The sequence below is a fragment of the Nicotiana sylvestris genome, chromosome 1, assembly GCF_000393655.2.
Source record: "Nicotiana sylvestris chromosome 1, ASM39365v2, whole genome shotgun sequence".
NCBI classification, from domain to species: domain Eukaryota; kingdom Viridiplantae; phylum Streptophyta; class Magnoliopsida; order Solanales; family Solanaceae; genus Nicotiana; species Nicotiana sylvestris.
The window spans coordinates 90,634,765-90,654,116 of record NC_091057.1 but is presented as its reverse complement, the minus strand read 5'-3'; the positions used below and the strand labels follow the sequence as shown (position 1 = coordinate 90,654,116).

Sequence of the window (19,352 nt, the reverse complement as noted above, 5' to 3'; positions counted from 1 at the left end):
TTGATTTTGGTTATATCTCACTAATCTATTGTTAATTTTATCATTTAATTTCGGATTTGGAGTGAAAATTTGGGGAAAATAGAATAGAGTTCTTCAACTAAGATTTTGAGTTTTGATAGGAAATTTGACATCGGATTTGGATATTCGTGAGTGAATGGGGGTTTATAATCCGTAACTTTTATCCGGTTCCGAGACGTGAGCCCGGAAGACTTTTTGGGCAATTTTCTTAATTTCGCGTGTTAGCTTCGAATTAATAAGTGGAATTAGTTACTTGAAGTTATATTTACATTATGCAATTGATTTGAATAGATTTGGGCCATTTGGAGTCGGGTACTCGTGGAAAGAACGTGATTTCGAGTTGATTGAGTTAGTTTGAGTAAGAGCACTATGTAGTATCCTTAGCTTGTGATTTCATGAGATTCCAGATTTTGGGAGATCTTTTCAGTTAAGAGTGTGTATTTGTATATGTCGAGCGGCATCTTAAACGTTTTCATTATGGTTATCCGCAGTTTCTATTAGTTTTTATCTATTGTTTTCCTTTTTCCGTAAATTGTTAGGCTTACCTAGTTGTAGAGACTAGGTGCCGTCACGATAGTTCACGGAGGACGAACTGAGGTCGTGACACTGTGTTTCATCTTTTCTTCCACGTATTTTTTATGTTTCTTCGTATGATTTGTTATTTTGCTACCATGTCTATGTGGAGCTAAACTTGACATTCTAGGGTTGTGGTTCTTTCATGACTATTGTTATTCGAATATTGATTTTGATTTCTTAGTTTATCATATTGGTTTATTTATTCAATCCAGCGCTTAATTATTTGATTTCTTGATCACCAATTGAATACTATCTATGAATCTAGAGTTGAACTACAAAGTGGGAATTCTAGATTGCATATAAGATTGAGTAGAGAAAGTTCTTAAACCTGACATCGAAGAACGGATTCGCAGTTAGGATCGACATATACCTAATTGCCTTGTTTAGTTGATTTACAGGAATTATAAATGCGTTCTTGTTAGTTTTAATTCCATAGATAGGCGTTAGGTTAGCTTGAACAGGCGAGTAAGAACTTGACAAATTCTTATGAGAAATATTAAACCATTTAACTAATAAACTATATAAATTAGTTAGTCAATTCAATTGTAGAATACAATAGGAATGTTAGATAGCCCATAATCCTAGATTGTTTTCCTTACATTAATAATATAAAAATCTTCTCTTCCTCTGCTCAAAGTTCATTATTATTTTTAGTTTAATTACTTTAGCATCACTTCTTTTGGGTTTAATCCTTGTTTGGATAATTAGGATAGGATGATCTAGCTAATAGTTGATAACAAGTCCTTGTGGGTTCGACACTCAATCTTATCAATTTATTACTTGACGACCGGATATACTTGCGTGTGCGTTTGGCCGCAATAGTAATAATGATGCATGATGTCATGACATCACTCTGAATCGATGTGACCCTAAAACTTGCGGCTCACGAAAGGTCACGTTGTCACTTTCGAGACACCATCAATCGACTTGCTCGCTCAAATTTCCCAATCACAACAAATAGTGTCCGCTCATTGAGGTCGTCCAGGATCGACCTCAATAAGCAGAGGGACTAACTGTATAGGCCAAAATCTGCCCTGAGAAAATTTAGTATAAAGCGACGTCGAGAAAGGGATTGGCCGATATCGACTAGGAAGCACCAAGGTTCGTGACTGAGGAGCTAACAATGGTCGAGGTCGACTGTTGTGTCAATAGCTGCAACGGTAACTATTTGAAATAGTAAAGTGAATATTCCCTTCACTTGTACTGTTATGGTTGTTAGCGATATAAACTCTACCTTTTTACTAAGATTCTATCATCTATTATTTCATATTTTTCCATCAGATCCGAGAATACTTCCAATATTCTAGGATTTGTTCGCTATTCATCACTGTTAGAAAGAAGAATCATCCAACTCATTCAGTATTGGGTGAATCATTCTCTTTATTTACATAAATGTCGCTTATTACTATTTATTACTTGATGTTCCTTTATTAATGCTCAAATCCTTTGGAATATTAAATGTGCATTATTTTAAGTCCCCCACCAGTATTATCTCACATTATTTACGCTAATTAGTTCTAAATATAGAGATACTATCATTAACTAGGTTTAATCATTTCTTACATAATTATATTTTTTGGTTAAACATATAGTCGCTGTAAAAATAATAGCAAAAAAAATATAAAAAATTTGTATATTTTTGTATATATATATATATATATATATACATTTTGTATGTTTTATACATTTTTTTGGCTACCAGATGTAAATAGTTTCAGGCGCGGGCTAAAAGTGATAATACAATCACAATGCACTAGACCATTATTATTATAGACTAAACAAAGATTAATTTATGCTTTTTTAAATAAAAAAAATTGTATTCCTTTAAAAAGCTTCACTAGTGATATTCGAGAGTTGATCTTTCAATTAAGTCTTGCATGAAAGTAAAATAGACAAACTTAGCGTACGTAGTTATCTTGACCTTCTTGTTCGAATGACTTAGCATTACGATAGTAATGTTACTAAAATGATAACATAATTATCTGTTTTTTTGTTTCCCGCCCGGTGTCTTGGGGCCCAACTAAATCCGGATTCGCGCCGGGAAGTCCCACATTGGGGTAAAACGCTCCCTAACAAAGGCGACTTCATCCCAGGGGCTCGAACTCGAGACCTCGGGTTAAGGATGAAGTAATACTTACCACTCCACCACAAATTATCTTGCTAATATATAATTCCATCTAGGCTAAATTAAGATTTGGTTTTGGTTTTGCAGGAGTGGATTGATAAATCATCCTATATATAACTGCAAATTAAATATGCAGGTGAGTGATGATGGCTACCAGATTATATTTGATGCTACTAATGGAGCTTTGGAATTGGTAGTAAATCTTTCTATCTTCTCTGTCTTCTTATACTTTTTTTTTTCTTTTCTTAAATCTCTATAAATTGATCCAATTAGTAATTTTTTTAAAGGATCTCTCTTCATGACGTGAGGACTGATATGCACATATTATTGTACTAACAAAGGCACTAATTTTTGACCCAACAAAAAGAACAAAACCCGCGAAAATCAAACAGACAATGTCATAGATAAACATAGAAACGGTAAAGGAAATAGACAAACTTGATCATCAACGATCAGAGATACAAAAGTTAACAAAGAGTACTCGAAAGAGAAATAACACAACAACAGAGCATTTATTTTTGCAATAAAAACTGAACGTCGAAAAAGTGGATGCATTAAATGGTGACGATACAGTTAGATGTAACTGTATCTTCGCGTGGCGGGCCGATCAATCCCAGAGTGAAAGAGCAGCCGCTCTTCCTCGTGCTTCAATCTGAGCACGAATTTGAGCTGCAATAATCTGTTCGTGTGCTTCATTAGCTGCATTTATCATCTCTACTGCTGAATTTGTATTTGGATTTGGATCTGTATTTGAATTTGGATTTGGATTTGGATTTGGATTTGGATGCGGTTGCTGTCTGGGGAAAACACCAACTTCAGGACTAATTGTACACGGCAAGTGCGACATAAAATCACAACCAGCGCAATAGTACAACCAATCGTCAGTCTTCATTATTACATTGCAGACATCACAACTATATACGATATTCTTATCTTCGAAAGGAGAACCAAATAGGAGCTCCAATTGATGCGGGTGTATGTCAACAAGTAATGAGCTCGGAGAAGACGCACATTGCAAGTGAACATCAAATTCGCAACAAGCACAACTAAAGCAAAATCCATTGCCAGCAGAGCCACAAGCCTTGCAAGTATAAGAACGACTCGAGTAAGTTGGACTTGCGAGAAGGGTCAAAGGATGGGAAGAATGAGATGAATGATCGAGAAAACGAGGAGCATTGAAGCAGTTCTCGTGGAGGAAATATTGGCAGCTATTGCAGCCGTAGAAATTAGGCTTATCATTGTTTGGTTGCTCACAAGCATTGCAAGTGAGAGTTTCAACTTCAGCTGGATTGATAGGTTTCAAGATGTGGGAATGGCTGAAGTGTTGTTTACCTTGACTTGTTGAATCTCTATTCCGATTCCGTCTTCCCATTGATTTTCCTTGTAATTTTGCTCAATAAGGGATATATATAATAGCAAGTTTAGTGATTACACTGATTCGTAGTTACTTCTATTTATAGACATTAAGCTGATAATTAGTTTCTATGTATAGACATTAATTAAGTGCGATACTAACTTGGCCACGTTGTTCCTTCGGCGACTTTGCTTTTCTTTTTTTTCCCCTTTACTAAGTCGTACTACAATATAATTTGGCCAATTGCTATTCAAAAACATATCTTAACATCCGTAGCATATTGACTGACTTTAGCTATTATCCAAAATGGCTAAAAGAATCTTTCTCTTTCTATATCACTTATATAGTTATGTACAAAATGCGAGCGACTTTGAAGTTAATTTACTTAAGACTAAACGCTGTCTAAGAGCCTGTTTGGATTGACTTAAAAGCTAGTTGTTTGGAGTGTTTAGCCAAAAAGAAAACAGCTTAAAAAAAGTTTAAAAGGGCTTAAAAAAAAGCTAAAATTCACAAGTTAGGATATCCTAACTTCTCCATTTTTGGCTTAAAAGCCATCTTATTTTGACCAACGAAATTACTTACTTGTCCTTTATAACTTTTACTAATCCCAAAACTACCCTCGTCAAATAAATCCTAAAATATCCAACTACTCCCACTTTCTGTTCATCTTCTTTCCTCTTCTTCTCCTTCATCTTCGACGGTAAGATTGTTCTTCTCCTTCATTTTCGATACTTTCTGTTCTTCTTTCCCAAACTACTCCCAAACTTTCCGTGTTCTTCATGCCAAACATGGTTTTAAGGCTTTACATTTTAAAAAAAATATATGGTAATAATCTTTTTGCAAGTTTTATGTTTAGTCATGATCAGTTTATAGAAATCGAGGTTTGGCAGATTGTTACATAATAAGCAAGAGGAAGATGTAGGTTCTTGATTTGTTTTATGCGATATTTTTGTCTTTTTAATAGAAAAAAGTGTTTACCAGCACTTATTTACCAAATAACTTTAATAACTTTTTTTAAGTTTCAACACTTTTATCCAAACATGTAACTGTTTATTTATAAAACAAGCTTCAGCACTTAAAAGTTGCTTTTAAGCACTTGTGCTTAAAAGCCATTTTTTTAAGCCAATCCAAACGGGCTCTAATTGTTTGTTTTCTGAAGTTAATTTCCTTTTCCATTTTCTTCTCTCGCTTAGCTCTATGACCCTTTATAGGTGGCCATGTGTTATTGGGTGTGCGAACAAAGTACAAAGTGACATATTAGTAGTTGCAAAAATTGGGAATATACGTATAAGGTGTAGGGATCTCCTAATGGTATAAGGCCTTTTGGGTAAAATCGTACGGTCTTGGCCTAAAGCAGATAATGTCATATTATGTTAAGAGTATCATTAAACTAGTTTAGCCCAACATCTGTGATATAAAATAAATTAGATCCACCGCAGTTTCGGCAAATTTCTAAATTGGGAAGTCAACTGTATTGAGGTTCATGAAACTTGGAAGTATCGGTAACAGTCCACTGTTAGACTTTTTGCTCCTCCAAGTTGGCATTTGATCATTCAATATCGTAGTTCTGACTAATAATTCATTTAGACTTGTTCTAATCTGTATTCATCTTCTGAAAATTTGAGTTTTTTTAAGCAACTGTCTCAAAAATTAGCTTGCCAGACGAACAGTCATATGTCTGCCTTTGACTGATAACTAAAAGAAATACGTTTACCTGATTTTCAAACTTTAATTTGATAGTTCCTCTTACTGGTGTTACCGATCTTCTCAAGTTGGATGTCACTTCGATAAGATTCCACATGTATATTGTCACCCCCAAAATCCACTAAAGATCGTGATGACGCCTAACACCGTCTTCAGACAAGCCAATATCGAATGATTAACTTAATTATTCATTTTAGTATTTTTAAAATCATAATTTTTATCAATTAAATAGTAAGGAATAGAATTTACAGGGTAAATGATAATATTTTCACAACTATAATAATGAACAACCCGTAAGCACCCCCAAAACCCAGTGTCATAAGTGCATGAGCATCAACCAGGCTAAGAAGTATAATAAAATGCAACATCTGTGTGGAATAATAACTCTGATGGAGAATCTGCAGGCTGCGGATTGTAATATGAAATGCAGCTCATGGTAAATCTCCGTAACATCTGCGCCTCTGCGCCCAAAAGACCACCAGACATATATGTACATTTACAAAAATGTGCAGCAAGTATAACATGAATACGTAAATCAATGCGTACCCAGTAAGTATCTAGCCAAACCCCAGAGAAATAGTGACGAGAGGTCAACATCGACACTTACTAGTGGTCTAATAAGACAGTTACAATAAGAAGTAAACAGATATAGGGCAGAGTAAACAAACGAAATAAATAAGTTTAAATACATTACATAATCCTCCTCTCTACAATAGACTCAAGCTCTCAGTTAGAAATTTCGTCCTCAACTAGAGCATATATATATATATATATATATATATATATATATATATATATATATATATATATATATATTGGACCTCACCAGATAGGTCATCATAATTCAAATTAGAAAGACTCATAGATACACTGATTTCTTGTCAAATATTACACACGATTCCATGAGAGTATTTTATAGAAATGTCGAGGCATACGGCCCGATCCCATCATAATCTGTGCACTGCCGAAGGTTGAACGACACGAACTATAGATGCATTTGTTATACTGCCGAGGCGAACGGCCGGATCCCATTAGAATAAGAAGTTTTAACGGGTCCTTGACCCCACTCACGAATAAACGTATGAGTTATAATTTAAGAAAATCTTTCAATGCAAATGCATAGCACGGGAGAAATCCGTAAGAGGAACACAACTATTCTGTGGCTAATCATGAAACTCGTCAAATCTCTATAATAGCGAGTCTATCACTCTACACATGTCTATTCTCAAGTCGTAATGTGAAATAAAGAAATTAAACGAGCAAGGATAACCCCTATAATACAAGTATAGCATGGTGTGAATCTAAGTCTACCTGGACAATAACATAAATCTAGCTACGTACGGACTCTCATTACCTCGTGCGTACGTAGCACCCACAACTAGTAGCACATAACAATTACATCACCTAGGGGTAGTTTCCCATCACAGAGTTAGACATGAGACTTACCTTACTTCGCAACCAAATTCAAGATTCCAATAAACCTTTGCCTCATGAATAGATTCCAATAAACCTTTGCCAATTCAATATACTCAACACGAATCGTAGGAATTAATTCCATATGAAATTACTAATCTTCCGAATAAAAATCCGAAATTCATCTCAGAATTCAACAATGGGACCCATGTCTCGAATCTCGAAAAAACTCACGAAATCTAAACAACTATCTCGAGGCGAGTCCAACCATACAAAAATTATCAATTTCCGACATCGGATTGCCTTTCAAATCTTCATTTTACATTTTTGGAAGATTTTATGAAAATTTGATTTTTCTTCCGTTAATCCATGGATTTATGATGTAATTAAGTATTGAATCATGAAATATAATCAATATAGAATAAGGAACACTTACCCGAATGTTTTCCCTCGAACATCTCTCAAAAACCGCCTTATCCCGAGATCCAAATCGTTAAAAATGGAAAATTGGGTGAAGCCCCATTTTCAGAACTTAAATCTGATGCCCAGTCATTTACCCTATGCGATCGTGAAGCACAATATTTTTTTAGCATTTTTTTTACTCTATGTGATCACGGCCATTCTCCCGCTATCGCGACGAACAAATATTTCCAACAGCTTCTCCAACTCTTTCGGACAACCTCTAGTATAATAATCATAACTTTTTGAACAAAACTCTGAATAACAAATAGTTTAACTTTCTGAAAACTAAACACCAAGATCTATAACTTTTATGTTTTGGTCATCTCCCAATTCCTTATAGTTGAGATATAAGCTGCCAAAGTCAGCCCTGTACAACACAAATATCTTCTTCGCGATTTCCAAACATCTTCCCGGACAGCCTGCAGTGCACCAACCATAAATTTTTGTACACAACTCCAAATGTCAAATGGTTTAATTTGCTGAATACGAGGCACAAAGAGCTACAACTTTCATTTTGGATCATCTCCAAATTCCATATAGATTGTGAGATATAAGCTTCCAAATTCGAGTCAGTGCAGCAGAAAGTTTCCTCTATGCAATCGCGAAAGGTCTTCCACGATCGCGAATCACTGGCCAATTTCTCCCATTTTACTCATCGTGATTGCGGCCAATTCCCCAATATCGCAGAGCACACTTGTGTAGCCAAAAATCGGCAGCTAAAAATGGCCAAGAAATGGTTTGAAACTACCCCAAAACTTACCCGAGCCCCTCGAGACCCTGTTCGAACATACCAACAAGTCTCAAAATATATCACGGACTTAGCCGAGGCCTTAAATCACATCAAACAACGCTAAAAACAGGAATCACACCCCAATTCAAGCCTAATGAAACTAAGAAATTTCAACTTCTAAATTCGGTGCCGAAACCTATCAAATCAATTCCGATTGACCTCAAATTTTTCACACAAGTCATATATGACATTACAGACCTACTCCCACTTCCGGAATTAGAATCCGACCCCGGTATCAAAAGGTCCACTCCCGGTCAAACTTCCAAAAACTTTCAACTTCCAGCTTTCGCTAAACGACCTCAAAATGACCTACGGACCTCTAAATCTACATCCGAGCGCGCTCATAAGACCAAAATCACCACACGGAGCTATTCCCAGGCTCGGAATACCAAACGAACATCGATAACATTAAAATACACTTCAACCAAATTTGATGAAATTCTTCCAAATGCCAACTTTCCATAATAAGCATTGTAATGCTCCCAGGTCATCCAAAACCCGATCCGGTCATACGCCCAAGTCCATAATCATCATACGAACCTACTGGAACCTTAAAATCCCTATTCCGAGGTCGTTTACTCAAAAGTAAAATCTTAATCAAGTCTTCAAACTTAAAGCTTCCGAAATTAAAGATTTCTTTCCAAATCAACTCCGAACTTCCCGAAATCCAATTCTGACCATACGTACAAATTATAATTCATTAAGTGAAGCTACTCAAGGCCTCAAGTCACCGAACGACGTGCTAGAACTCAAAACGATCGGTCAGGTCGTTACATATATTTTACCCCTTGAGACAACTAGCTGCAAGTATAATTAAGTTATAGACTTTGAACTCATATAAAGAATTTTCCTCTAATGCCTCATTACACCTTTTTATACATACCCTTAAAAGGATTATGAATTCTGTATCTAGATCATCTGCATTAGAGGTTAATGAAATAAGGATCAGAAAATCCATACGTAAATACTTTTGAGGCTAGGGATGGTTGCAATGACGAGCAGTGTAACGACCCGACCGGTCGTTTTGAACTTTTGCACTTTGATCGCCAGTTACCAGGTATGACTTTCCCCGTGTAACGTATTATGACTGATGTAGATCGTTGGTTTTGGTTTTCAGGAAAAATCGTAATGAATTTGAAGGAACAGTCTCAATTGAAAGCTTTGAATTTGAAAGGTTTGACTAAGAGTTGACTTATTTGTATATGAGCTCGGATCAGAAATTTTATGATTTGGATAGCTTCGTTGGGTGATTTATGACTTAGGAGCGCGATCGGAATGCATTTTAGAAGTCCGTGGAAGGATTTGGCGTGAATTGGCAAAGTTAATATTTTGGCGAATTCCGGTTGATAGGTGAGATTTTGATCCGAGAATTGGAATGGAATTCCGAGAGTGGATGTAGCTTCGTTATGTCATTTGTGATGTGTGTGCAAAGTTTCAGGTCATTTGGACGTCGTTTGGTCGACTTTTTGATCGAATTCGGATTTCGGAAGTTTTGGAATTCTTAGGCTTGAATTCGAGGGTGATTTGATGTTTTGATGTTGATTTGAGCGTTCTGAATGTTGGAACAAGTTTGAACTATGTTATGGGGTGTGTTGGCATGTTTGGTCGGGGTCCCAAGAGTCTCGGATAAGTTTTGGAAGAGTTTTTGGAAGATTTTGTCGTTTTGAGCATAAGCATGTAATGATCCAAAGATCCATTTTTAGTTCTAGAGATCGAAATTTGATTTCGAGACTTCCAAAATTTTGATAATGAATTATAGGACTGATCTGGAAAGTGTGGTCTAATTTCATCAAGTCGCGATTGGGTTTTTGACACGAAACATGAGTTAATTGTTTAACGAGCGAAATGGATATTGAACTAAGCAAATGAGCTCCAAATTGAGTTTCAACTGAAGGGCTAAGTTCGTATTATTATTTATGACTCATAGGAACAAGAATCATCGAATTCCAAGTTCGTATGATGGAGTTAGAGCCTTTTTAGTGAAAAGAAAAGTTGGTGCAATTTTCTGGGCAGTTTCTGCATTTTTCGCACGTGTGAACAGTGAACGCACATGCATGAACAGTACCGTGTGCAGTATCCCGTGAACAGTACCGTGTACAGTACCCCCGTGAACAGTACCCCCGTGAATAGTCGTGAACAGTGTGAACAGTACTGGACAGAACGTTATCCCATTTTCAAATTTTACCAAATTGGAACTCGGGGAGAGGCGATTTTTGGGAGATTTTCAGAGAAAATAATGGGGTAAGTGTTCTTAACTTAATTTTGGTTAGATTACCCGAATCTATTACTAGTTTTGGCATTTAATTGGTGATTTTAGTTGGGAAAATCCTGAAAACCCTCTTGGTTTAATTTGAAGATTGAGGGTCGAGTTGATGTCGGATTTTAGTAAAATTGGTATGGTTGGACTCGTGGTTGGATGAGATTTCATATTCCGTAATTTTTGTCGGATTCCGAGATGTGGGCCGCACGGGCGAATTTTGAGTGCAATTTTGGATTTTTAATGGAAAATGTAGAATTTCATATGGAATTAATTCCTATAATTTTTATTAACTGAATCGAATTATTATGGCTAGATTCGAGGCATTCGGATGTCGATTTGAGAGACAAAGGCATCACAAGCTAGAGGATTAGCCGGTTCGATGTAAGTAATGATTGTAAATATTGTCCTAAGGGTTTGAAACCCCGGATTATACGTCGTTGTGTTACTTTGAGGTGACTTGCACGCTGGATGACGAGCGTGGGGTAGAGCACCGCTGGGGATTTTGACCTAGTCCATCCCGAACAAATATTTTAATGTGTATTTGATAGTTAATTGTTTGACATTATTATATTTTTGGGTTGTATGCCATGTTTGGGCCTTGTGCCGACTTGTTGAGACCCTTAGGGGTATTTTTACTATCTTTCCTCACTCTATTTGTTTGAAAGCATATTCTCAGTCATGTTTTACCTGTTTATTGCTCAATTCTGTCTTTATCACTATATTCTTAACATGTGGAAATTGTTTTGGGCTAAGTTCCCTGTTTTATTGAGATAGACCGAGGGTCTGATTGTGAGATTGATGACTGAGATAGACTGAGAATCTGATGGTGAGGTTAATGACTGAGAGAGGCCGAGGGCCTACTTGTGAGGATTCTATATCTATGGATCGGGCTGCACGCCGCAGCAATGTGTGTGTGTATATATATATATATATATATATATATATATGTATGTATGTATATGGATCGGGCTACATGCCGCAGCGGTGCTTATATGGATCGGGCTGCGCGTCGCAGCAATATAGTGCTTGGGTTGTAGGAACCCCTCCGGAGTCTGCACACCCCTAGTGAGCGCAGTCGACTATTTATATAGATCGGGCTGTATGCCACAGCGATGCATGGATCGGGCTGCACGCCGTAGCGGTTACTTTGATTTCAGTTATTCTGAGAGATATACGGATCGGGCTGCACGCTGCAGCAGTTACTATATGGTACCAATTGAGCGTGAATGCTGAGTACGAGTACTGATTGGTAAGAGTTGAGTCACGAGTGACAGAGAGGCTATCCCGAGGGGCGATAGATATATACATGCATATGAGTGGTGTTTTGCCTGAGAGGCCTGTTTATGGAATTATTGATTTCACTTATCTTAAAATGAGTTTCTATCGAATATGTTGATTTATTGACTGTTTTCACTCATCTTTATATTGAGCCTCTGTTGGAAAGTTGCACAAATGTTTTAAAACAACTTTTATTTAAACTGGGGTTTATGAGATGTTCAGAAATTAATCACTGATTTGACATTGGTTATTTCCACTGAGATTTTCAAGTTATGAAGTGTTTGTGATCACTGTTTTGCCCGAGGGGCTGTTTTACAAACTATACTTTGCCCGAGGGGCCGATTATGACTTTAATATCTATTATAATTTTAAATGGTATTGAACCCCACTGAAACTATTGGAAGGTATTTCAAAGATGATTTTTACTAAAAGCTGGATTTTAAAAGGGAAGATTGACTTGTATTATGATTTGAAAGCATGTTGTATTTATTGAACCCAGCGTAAATGTGGATTCATTGTTTCCTACTGCTCAACCTTTATTTACTCTTATTACTTACTGGGTTGGAGTACTCACATTACTCCCTGCACCTCGTGTGCAGATTCAGGTATATCGGAACCCGGTAGCGGGTGTTGATAGCTTAGCCGTGGAGTCATTAGAGTTAGCAAGGTGGTTGCATGATGTTCGCAGCACCGCTTCCTTCCCCTCATTGTTGTTATTGTATTTAGTACATTTTTAGACTTTTGTTGTATTTAGACCTTGATAGTTGCTCATGACTAGTGACACTCCGATGTCAGGCTGGTATTTTATTTCGCACTATTATTCCAGGATTTTATTATGAAACATTGTTTGATTTAAAGACATAAAAATGACTCTTAATGCTTAAAGGGTTAAGGTGAGTGTTGTGTCGGCTGGCCTTGTCTTCACGAGAGGCGCCATCACGACCGGGCCGGTTTGGGTCGTGACAAGTTGGTATCAGAGTCTAGGTTACATAGGTCTCACGAGTCATGAGCAGGTTTAGTAGAGTCTTGCGGATCGATACGGAGACATTTGTATTTATCCTCGAGAGGCTGCAGAACCTTTAGAAAAACTTCACATTCTTGAATTCTTATTGTGCGTCCTTTGATTCATCTTGAAATGTAACTCTTAAATTCCTTCCACGCATTCGTATGCGCGCATGATCGCTCAGTATCATATGTACCTTGATGGTTTGTGATTTTCCGATCGAGGGGCGAGGTGTGATCTCTGTAAGTTGATGTTGGGCCAGTCTGAAGGATTTGAGGCCGGATCTTTGCCTATGGCTTGAGCACCGAGGTGTTGATTGTGTGAGCAAGTGTTTTGAACTTATATGTTTGGTATTGTCCCTATTAGTGGAAGTGACGGTTGAGTAACTATGTAATGAGTATGTTAGTACTGCGAGATGTATTCATATGATTTGGAAAAGACAAAAAGGGTCTGCTGGAGGATAGAAGAACTATTAGGTACTTGAATTCCATCTTGATTCGAGGTATAGCCCCGAGTTATAGGTGTGTGAAGAATCTTTTCATGTTTCCCAGTTGTGAGTGAATTAAAAAAAATCATGTTGCGGTATGAGTTCAGACTCAGGAAGACTAAGTGACTGCATACAGTTTATGATGGTGCAAGGTATACATAAATGATAGTTAAGGCGGAGCAGGTGGGTTATCTCCTGCAAAGTGTTCTGGAGTTGTGTGATCTTTATGTTGTCTGTTAGAAGATCCCATTTACAAGTGAAATATATATATATATATATATATATATATATATATATATGTGTGTGTGTGTGTGAATTTAATTTGGGTCGCTTAAGAGAGTGGGTTTAATTGTTATGAGAGTAAATACGAGATTTGTTGAAGATATGAAGTACCGGATGGTCTGTGTTCCACGAGCTTATGAAGGATTGAGTTAATCTCACTATGGTATTATGGCAGCAATAAAGCGCATGTGTTATGAGTTATGGTGTGTGTTTGACCTATGGCTTTGAGCCAAGTGGGGGAGTCCGCTATTGAATAGTTGATTGCACGGTTATATGCTCTAATGGTCCTAGTTCGAGGCGCATTTGTGAATCAGTTATGGCTCGAGTAAAGGAAATTTCAATAAAGGCTATATTATGCTTTATGGGTGTACGAGAATCGGGGAATGACTTGAGTTATGGTTGGTAAGGAATGCTCGGTGCATAGGGCAAGAAGTTGCTTGGTTATATTGGAATGAGGTCATATTCTGCAGTGTCGGAGTGCTAATGAAGCACAGGTTGTTCGGTTCGTTTAATCAATCTAACTATGGTTTGAGTAGTGTGGATGACTCTAGAGAATGGTCCTATTGTGTTCAAAACTCTACATGCAATAATTGGAGGCTTCTAAGTTGTACTTATGGATATAAACTGAGTTTTCAGTGGAAGATGGCAAGACTTGTGGTATTTTCTATATTAATTATGGGATTCTATATATCAGTATCGGGAAGGTGAAGGTAATGGCTTTGGGGAACACTTAAAGAGTATTCAGCGGCTTAGGAGCCTTAGACGGTGTAGCTTTATGCTTGGGTTTCGTATGATAAGCCTAGGTTGAGGAAATTGTGGTGCTATAGCAAGAAGGAATATCAAGTTGAAGATGAATCAGAAGGAATTTAGATAGATAGGGTATCTTGATAGTAGACCAAATCGGTATGGTAAGGATATGATTAATTCCTTGTGTGTGTTCGAGGTAATGAGTTCCTACAACTATTTTGCAACAATGCTCTTGGGTTTTGATGGCTTGCTTAGCTTGATCTAGTTAGAAGGATTCAGTCCTGGCAGTTGAATTTGTGCAAATGGAATTGGGAGAGTTCTTATTGATTTCTACCATGGTTGGAGAGGTGAAATTTCTTTGAGTGTGAGAAGCATAGGATATGTAATGATTTTTCTTCTAGATGGGATCAATGGAAGTTCTTGGCTAGATGAGTTACAGTTTAGTTCTGAAAGGAAGTTCATAAAACTCTTAGGCAGCGGGTAGCCTCAGATGATTAAGGAATGGTACTGCTAATTGGAAATGATTTGATGAGAGTCTATGTTTTAGTAAAAGGGCAATGTTATTAAGTTTATAGCACTTCGGTAGTATTGAGGCACCTTCTTTTTAGATCAACTGGTGATATTCGGGTTTGCTTGGTGGCACAAGGAAATTTTAGAGTATCTATAGTGGAATGATTGGGTATTAGAGGTTGTGGATTTCGGTATTATGTGATGTCGGGCACCGTATCGTATGGCTCCTGCCGGAGTTATGGTAGTTGAAGGAGCAGCTTTAGGCTTCCTTGGTAAGGAGTTCGTTGGCAGGCCAATGTGGATGCGTGTTCTAGCTCGAGTCGGCTTGGTTGGCCCCGAATTGTATTGTTGAGGGATAGGTTGATTCGACCGTTATTGAGCTTATTAGTGATCTGGGGAGATCTATGAGTTGCCTTTCTGTGTTGTGAGATGATACGATCTGTTGGTTATATGCACCTATGGTGCGGTTCTATAGGAGTTTCATAATGGAAGTCGAGTGGGAGGAGTAATTTGGTGTTGCTCGGTGAACAGCATATCTGTCATGTCCTATCGGGTGTGCGTGGTGTATGTCATTTGCTTCATCGTGAGTATGATGAATTGCTTGGGTTCCAGATATCAAATTGTGCATGGTTGTCGATTTCGAGCATAGTGACTTAAGGTGGTTCCATGTGGAGCAGTGTTTAAATAAGGTCGCGCATTGTAGTGAATATATGTGGAGGTATGACCTTGCAGGTTAGATTCGTGTGTTCTGTTCCTATGATGTGAGACGGGTTCTCAGTATTGTGTTGTGGTGGTACTAGTGAACTTGAGGTTTAGCTATTTCATTTGAGTCATTTTTATAATTTGAGTATGTTCGGATTGTTGCGTATTGATGCGTGTATTGTGCAAGTTGTGGCTTAGATCTGTATAGATGTGTCATGTCACTAGAGTAATGTGTTGGATTAGAGGAGATCGTTGGGGATCATTAATAAATACAAACAGATTCGATTTCAGCATGTTTGATGGGTAAATATCGAGGTTCGGTTCAGAAATTTGCTATGGTCCTTGCCAAAGGAGAAGTAACCTTATGGATAACTGATTTGAGAGATGGTTATAATTTATTGCGTGTTTTATTTATCATTGGCAGTATATGGAAGTATTGGAATGAGACTTTAGTTGATAAGAGGTTTCTACCGGTATTCGGGTGTTGTGTGCAGCTGCTGTGAATGGAAGTTATCGCTACATGTGTTTGAGTTACGTGGTATATCGGATAACTGCACTTGAGGTTGCAGGCATGGGTTACTACAGCTAGTTCGGGTCTATTCAAAGTATAGGTGTGAGGTTCTGATCGTATTGAGGATTTTAGAAGCAGAAATGTGGTTCTATGGTTTATGGACTAGGATGGATTGTGAAATTTCAGTTATATTATGTTATCGAACCTATATGAGGTAGGGTAATGTGGGATCACCCCCGGGTATATGCATGGTAAAGTTATTCAGCAATTGGTTGGCTTCTGGAATAACTCTGGGCACGTTCGAGGACGAACGTGTGTTTAAGTGGGGGAGGATGTAACGACCCGACCGGTCGTTTTGAACTTTTGCACTTTGATTGCCAGTTCCCGGGCATGACTTGCCCCGTGTAACGTATTATGACTCATGTAGATCGTTGGTTTTGGTTTTCAGGAAAAATCGTAATGAATTTGAAGGAACAGTCTCAGTTGAAAGCTTTGAATTAGAAAAATTTGACTAAGAGTTGACTTATTTGTATATGAGCTCAGATCGGAAACTTTATGATTTGGATAGCTTCGTTGGGTGATTTATGACTTAGGAGCGCGATCGGAATGCATTTTGGAAGTTCGTGGAAGGATTTGGCTTGAATTGGCAAAGTTAACATTTTGGCGAATTCCGGTTGATATGTGAGATTTTGATCCGAGGGTCGGAATGGAATTCCGAGAGTGACTGTAGCTTCGTTATGTCATTTGTGATGTTTGTGCAAAATTTCAGGTCATTTGGACGTCGTTTGGTCGACTTTTTGATCGAATTTGGATTTCGAAAGTTTTGGAATTCTTAGGCTTGAATCCGACGGTGATTTGATGTTTTGATGTTATTTTGAGCATTTTGAAGGTTGGAACAAGTTTTAATTATGTTATGGGGTGTGTTGGCATGTTTGGTCGGGGTCCCATGAGTCTCGGATAAGTTTTGGAAGAGTTTTTGGAAGATTTTGCCGTTTTGAGCATAAGCATGTAACAATCCAAAGATCCATTTTTAGTTCTAGAGATCAAAATTTTATTTCGAGACTTTCAGAATTTTGATAATGAATTATAGGACTGATTTGGAAAGTTTGGTCTAATTTCATCAAGTCGCGATTGGGTTTTTGACACGAAACATGAGTTAATTGTTTAACGAGCGAAACGGGTATTGAACTGAGCAAATGAGCTCTGAATTGACTTTCGACTAAAAGTCTATGTTCGTATTATTATTTTTGACTTATAGGAACAAGAATCATCGAATTCCGAGTTCGTATGATGGAGTTAGAGCCTTTTTAGTGAAAAGAAAAGCTGCTGCAATTTTCTGGGCAGTTTCTGCATTTTTCGCACGTGTGAACAGTGAACGCACATGCGTGAACAGTACCGTGTATAGTACCCCGTGAATAGTACCATGAACAGTACCCCGTGAACAGTACCGTGTACACTACCCCATGAACAGTACCCTGTGAATAGTCGTGAACAGTGTGAACAGTACCGGACAGAATGTTAAGTTCTGGAAAATGGGACGAATCCCATTTTCCATTTTTACCAAATTGGAGCTCGGGGAGAGGTCGAGGGCCTAGTTGTGAGGATTATATATCTATGGATCGGGCTACACGCCGCAGCAATGCATATATATATATATATATATATATATATATATATATATATATATATATATATATATATATATATATATATATATATATATATATGTATATGGATCGGGCTGCACGCCGCAACGGTACTTATATGGATCGGGCTGCGCGCCGCAGCAATATAGCGCTTGGGCTGTAGGAGCCCCTCCGGAGTCTGCACACCCCTAGTGAGCGCAGTCGACTATTTATATGGATCGGGTTGTGTGCCAAAGCGATGCATGGATCGGGCTGCATGCCGCAGCGGTTACTTTGATTTCAGTTATTCTGAGAGATATACGGATCGGGCTGCACGCCGCAGCGGTTACTATATGGTACCAATTGAGCGTGAATGCTGAGTACGAGTATTGATTGGTAAAAGTTGAGTCACGAGTGACAGAGAGGCTATTCCGAGGGGCGATAGATATATACATGCATATGAGTGGTATTTTGCCTGAGAGGCCTGTTTATGGACTTATTGATTTCACTTCTCTTAAAATGAGTTTCTATCGAATATGTTGATTTATTGACTGTTTTCACTCATCTTTATATTGAGCCTCTATCGGAAAGTTGCACAAATGTGTTAAAACAACTTTTATTTAAACTGGGGATTATGAGATGTTCAGAAATTAATCACTGATTTGACATTGGTTATTTCCACTGAGATTTTCAAGTTATGAAGTGTTTGTGATCACTGTTTTGCCCGAGGGGCTGTTTTACGAACTATACTTTGCCCGAGGGGCCGATTATGACATTAATCTCTATTATTATTTTAAATGGTATTGAACCCATACTGAAACTGTTGAAAGGTATTTCAAAGATGATTTTTACTGAAAGCTTGAATTCAAGGGTGATTTGATGTTTTGATGTTGTTTTGAGCGTTCTGAAGGTTGGAACAAGTTTGAATTATGTTTTGGGGTGTGTTTCCATGTTTGGTCGGGGTCCCATGAGTCTCGGATAAGTTTTGGAAGAGTTTTTGGAAGATTTTGCCATTTTGAGCATAAGCATGTAATGATCAAAAGATCCAATTTTAGTTCTAGAGATCAAAATTTGATTTCGAGACTTTTTGAATTTTGATAATGAATTATAGGACTGATCTGGAAAGTTTGGTCTTATTTCATCAAGTCGCGATTGGGTTTTTGACACGAAACATGAGTTAATTGTTTAACAAGCGAAATGGGTATTGAACTGAGCAAATGAGCTCCGAATTGAGTTTCGACTAAAGGGCTATGTTCGTATTATTATTTTTGACTCATAGGAACAAGAATCATCGAATTCCGAGTTCGTATGATGGAGTTAGAGCCTTTTTAGTGAAAAGAAAAGCTACTGCAATTTTCTGGGCAGTTTCTGCATTTTTCGCACGTGTGAACAGTGACCAACCCTGCGTGAACAGTACCGTGTATTGAACTGAGTAAATGAGCTCTGAATTGAGTTTCGACTAAAGGGCTATGTTCGTATTATTATTTTTGAGTCATAGGAACAAG

At 37.7% G+C, this 19,352-nt stretch overlaps 1 protein-coding gene across 1 annotated transcript; it reads right to left on the bottom strand.

Annotated features, from left to right (window-relative positions):
- Positions 1 to 3,326: 3,326 nt before the first annotated feature.
- Positions 3,327 to 4,091, bottom strand: LOC104249718 (protein VACUOLELESS GAMETOPHYTES-like). Its single transcript, XM_009806195.1, has one exon. It carries the CDS (start codon positions 4,089 to 4,091, stop codon positions 3,327 to 3,329), a length of 765 nt encoding a protein of 254 aa, XP_009804497.1.
- Between the last annotated feature and the right edge of the window lie 15,261 nt (positions 4,092 to 19,352).

Bases quoted from the DNA above. Each gene is read 5' to 3' on its own strand.
- LOC104249718 (XM_009806195.1), bottom strand. From the start codon at position 4,091: ATGGGAAGACGGAATCGGAATAGAGATTCAACAAGTCAAGGTAAACAA.